Raw genomic sequence first — 4,354 nt, 5'->3', positions numbered from 1 at the left:
CAAATAAGTATGTTTCCTTTTGAATAGGCCCAAATCACGGCAATGTATTTTCAAAGTCCGAATGCTTATTACAATCTGGTGATTCTGGGAAAAAATCGTGAACAGCCTATTTCCTTATTGCTGAATCCTATTGAATAGTATAATTCAGACTTTTTTCTCGCAAATTTACGACTTTAATCTCAGAATATTACCCCCCCCTCCTCCTGCTGCGATTTTTTTTAACCTACTGTCCCTAATACGCCGTCGTACATTATCTTCTCCGGCCAGGACGACTAAATCTTTCTCTGTTGCACCGTTCCCTACTCAGCTTATACGTAAATTCGCATGCTGCAAGTTCAGGCAGTGATAAGCACGCTCTGATGATTTCCATGTTTAAACAAACAATATTTTTAATTTGTGGTACAGATGTCCCGCTTTGTGCGGGACAGTCCCGCATTTCTATCATTTTTCACCCGTCCCGCAAATTGAGACGTTATCCCGCATTCTTACCGATAGTCAGACTCCAAATTTTGAAATGCGTGTTTTATCAAACAGTTGTTTGTGTGTGTAGACAGCCGTGAGGGCTGTCATCAGAGGGCGCCTAGACTCGGCTAGGCTATTTCATAGATGGGCTATGGCTATTTGCTATTTCATCATGTCTGGGACGCGGACCTATGACGCGGAAGAAGTTAAGCGCGCCAATCGAAACAATAGAAATCAGGTCAGAACGGCAAGCAGCAGACATGGAGGAAAACACGACACTCACGGGTAAGAAGAGGAACTGGAAGTGCAGTTTCAACAAAGACTGGGAAACTATCTATCCCTGGGTGAAACCAGTGCCTAGTGATTCTAGCAAAGTGTCGTGTGAAATTTGCTCAAGTCAATTTTCCATTTCACACGGAGGTGAATACGACACAAACAGTGCGAGGCACATAAAAAACGTGTTGCTCAAAAAGAGTCTTGCCAGTCTATGGATACGTTCCTGCTAAAACCCAAACAAGAGTCAAACGCCAACAAGGTAACTGCAGCTGAACTAACTAGTGTTTACCACACTGTAAAACACTCACTATCATACAGGTCAGAAGACTGTGGTAATAAGCTAGCATCTACCATGTTTCCAGACTCTGAGATTGCAAAGAAAATGTCATATGGTCGTACAAAGGCAGCATCCATAGTAACAGATGTGCTTGCACCTGCCTCTGTAGAGAGTTGTTTGAGAGAATTAAAAATGCCAGTGGTTCAAGAGCTCCCAAGTGATAGAAAAGTCCACACGCCATTTTTTTCAGTGGCTTCAGATGCATCTAATCATGGCACTACAAAACTCTTCCCACTGTCTTTACGATATTGGACACCAGAGCTGGGTTTGAAAACTAAGATACTGGACTTTTATGAAGATAGCCAAGAGTCAGCTGCTGCCATACACCACCAGATAAAGAGCAAGTTAGAGGAAAATGGTCTGCAACTGGAAATGATTTTTATCTTACACTGCAGACAATGCTAGTGTGAACTATGGGAAAAACAACTCGGTTTACCAAAAGCTAAAGGCAGAAAATAGTGGCATCATCAAGGCAAACTGTATGGCCCACATAGTGCACAACTGTGCAAAGCATGCTGGAGACATGCTGAACATTGACATTGAATCTGTAGTCAACAAAATATTCAGCCACTTTTCAGTCTCAGCAAAGTGCACAGAGGAATTAAAAGCAGTGTTCGCCTTTGTGGAGGAAGACTATCATGCTGTACGGTGACATGTACCAACAAGGTGGTTAAGTCTGTGGCCTGCTGTCCAGAGGCTACATAACAGCTGGGCAGCTATCAAGAGCTACTTCTTGTCGCTGGGAGAGAGTGAGTGCCCAAAAGTACTGTGGAAGCTCTTAAAATCAGATCAGGATGGTGAGGGGCATCCCATTGAGCTGCAGGCCTACCTGGCTTTCCTCAACAACATACTCAAGGTGTTCCATGACGTTGTGCTGCTGTTGGAGGGACAGGATGGGACCATCTGTGAGCTCTATGACATCATGCAGACCCTCAAGACCAAGCTCAATCAGCGACAGATCGATTCCTTCTTTGGAATGGAGACCAGTGCGATTGTCCAACAGTTTCCGGACCAAAAGGCAGCATCAATCAAAGAGGATATGTCCAACTTCTACCAGACAGCACTCAACTACCTGGAAAAATGGTATGACTTCAACGACACCAACTATCAGAAGAAAGTTGCCTGCTTGTCACTGAAGAACAGCTTTACATTCACCCAGCTCAGTGATGCCGTGGAGGCCCTACATATAGGGGGGAAACTGGACATGGACGAACTCTACGAGGAGTACTGTGTGACTCTGCCACGCCAGCCGGAAATTGTGCAGAGAAGAGCTCCTGTTGTGGAGAAGTGGTCGACCTTTCTCAAAAGCACGAAGACACCAAACCTGACTGCAGTTGCCTCCTTTGTCTTCAGCATCCCAATAACCAACGCATCTGTAGAGAGAGTGTTTTCCCTGATGACTGCAGCCTGGACCGACCAGAGGAACCGTTGCTCTGTGGAGCTCATCAAGAGTGAAATTCAAGTCAAGACCAACTTTGAATACAGTTGTAAGGAATTCTACAGTTATGCACTTAAGCAGAAAGCCTTATTAGAAGCTGCAAGCTCAAGCAAGAAGTATAAAGCCAAGAAGATCATCTAAGGTAAGATAAACATTGTCTATATAAATTTAGAATATTGTGAGCACTGAGCCAGTGTGGTGCTAGATTTTAAAACAATGCTCTATTCTTGTGTTTTGCTGGCAGGTGCTTTCCGTGGTGCTGAGAGTGCATCGTCTGTGTGGGCCTGCAGTTGTTGCTGTGATGTAGAGAACTGAAAACAAAATTCAGCCAGGTGCTCTCCTTGGTGCTGGAATAGCATTAATTGTGTATTTTTCTATGATTAACTAAACATATTTCATTAAAGTGTTTGCTCTAGTTAAATATACTCAAGCACATACAGTATTCAAGTAGAACATTTATTTTGTGTAGTTTATCTCTATGTGATTCTGAGCTGAGTGAGTTTAGTTATGTTCAGATAATCAGCCTATGTGCTCCATGTTCTACTTGAATACTGTATGTGCTTCAGTTTATTTTTTTCTAGAGCAAACACTTTATTGAAAAATGAAAACATTATTTTATTTAAGTTTGTGTTACCTCCTGACCAGTATTGATTTGCACTTCAGGTTTTATTTATTATTTTATGTAGTGCCTATACCAATTTGTGCGTTTTTGTAGCATTACTTGGTCCAGTAACTGCAGAGCATTTTCAAATGCATTTATTTTGTGTAGTTTATCTCTATGTGATTCTGAACTGATTAAGTTTTGTTATGTTCAGATAATCAGCCTATGTGCTCCATGTATCCAGTGTATGTTCTACTTGAATGTATGTACTTCAGTTTATTGTTTCACTAGAGCAAACACTTAAATGTGGTTGTGTTGTTGTTGCTCTCTGTTGTTGGAGAAAAGGCACATTAAAGGACAATATTTGAAAGAACAATTGTAGCCTTGTCTTTCTGTTTGATTGTACACAGTCAGGAGTGTTAACTTGAGGGGCACTGTGAAACAGCATGAAAACTCCATTGGGAAAGTTGCATTTAAATACATGTGTTACTTTTTTGTTTGCAGGCTGTTATGTGCTCCTGAATCAACCAAATGGCAAATCATAGTAACGTTATAGCAAAGGGGAAGAATAGAAATGTTTATTTAAATTTAATTTTATTTTAGACTGCCTCGATGCATTGATATCTCACATTGTCCCACATTGTCCCACATTGTCCCACACAAACGTTGTCTTTGTCCCACATCTGGTGAATTGGGATCCGGTCACCCTAGGTACATTGTAAGAGATACTAAATACCATCGGCATTCGGTTACAACAGGACTGGTGATACGAGTCTTATTATTAGTAGGCTATTAGCGGCTGAATCTGCAATGTCCAGCAGCCATTGAGTCCGATCGCGAAAATGTTAGTACGTTTTTTATTTCTTGTGAGAAAAAAAAAAAGCCTTTCAAATTTCAATTAGTCGTTTTTCAGTCGTTTTGTTTGAGTCCTGGTCGACCAAAGAAAATCTTAATTGGGGACAGCCCTAAACCTGACTTTGGGTTATTTAACAGCAAGCTATAGTGGAGAGAAGCCTTTGTGTTACTCGCGAATGTGACGGAGAGAGATGGACTGAAACTTTTGTTATTTGATTTGTCGCTTTGTTACATGCTAGGACCAATACATTTTTGGCTAGCCTTTGATTTGATACTTTGCTGTTTTTCATGTGGACTAAGTCTGAACGAGATTTGAGTGTTTTGCTCTGGATTGAAACCATTTTCTGCTTAACACAAGTATATAGTATTTAGTATGTTGGCCAAC

The 4,354-nt window shown here is 41.4% G+C and overlaps 1 protein-coding gene across 1 annotated transcript; it reads left to right on the top strand.

Annotated features, from left to right (window-relative positions):
* Nucleotides 1-408: 408 nt before the first annotated feature.
* LOC124473926 lies at nucleotides 409-3,821 on the top strand. The gene is made up of 2 exons (XM_047029672.1): nucleotides 409-2,655; nucleotides 2,758-3,821. The coding sequence occupies exon 1, from the start codon at nucleotides 1,998-2,000 to the stop codon at nucleotides 2,652-2,654; it is 657 nt and encodes a 218-aa protein (XP_046885628.1). The 5' UTR covers nucleotides 409-1,997; the 3' UTR covers nucleotide 2,655; nucleotides 2,758-3,821.
* The last annotated feature ends 533 nt before the right edge of the window (nucleotides 3,822-4,354 follow it).

The sequence above is a fragment of the Hypomesus transpacificus genome, chromosome 11, assembly GCF_021917145.1.
Source record: "Hypomesus transpacificus isolate Combined female chromosome 11, fHypTra1, whole genome shotgun sequence".
Taxonomy (NCBI): Eukaryota; Metazoa; Chordata; class Actinopteri; order Osmeriformes; family Osmeridae; genus Hypomesus; species Hypomesus transpacificus.
This window is presented reverse-complemented; position numbering and strand designations above follow the sequence as displayed.

What these genes read in the sequence shown, in the direction of transcription:
- LOC124473926 (XM_047029672.1), top strand. Translation starts at nt 1,998, where the DNA reads ATGCAGACCCTCAAGACCAAGCTCAATCAGCGACAGATCGATTCCTTC.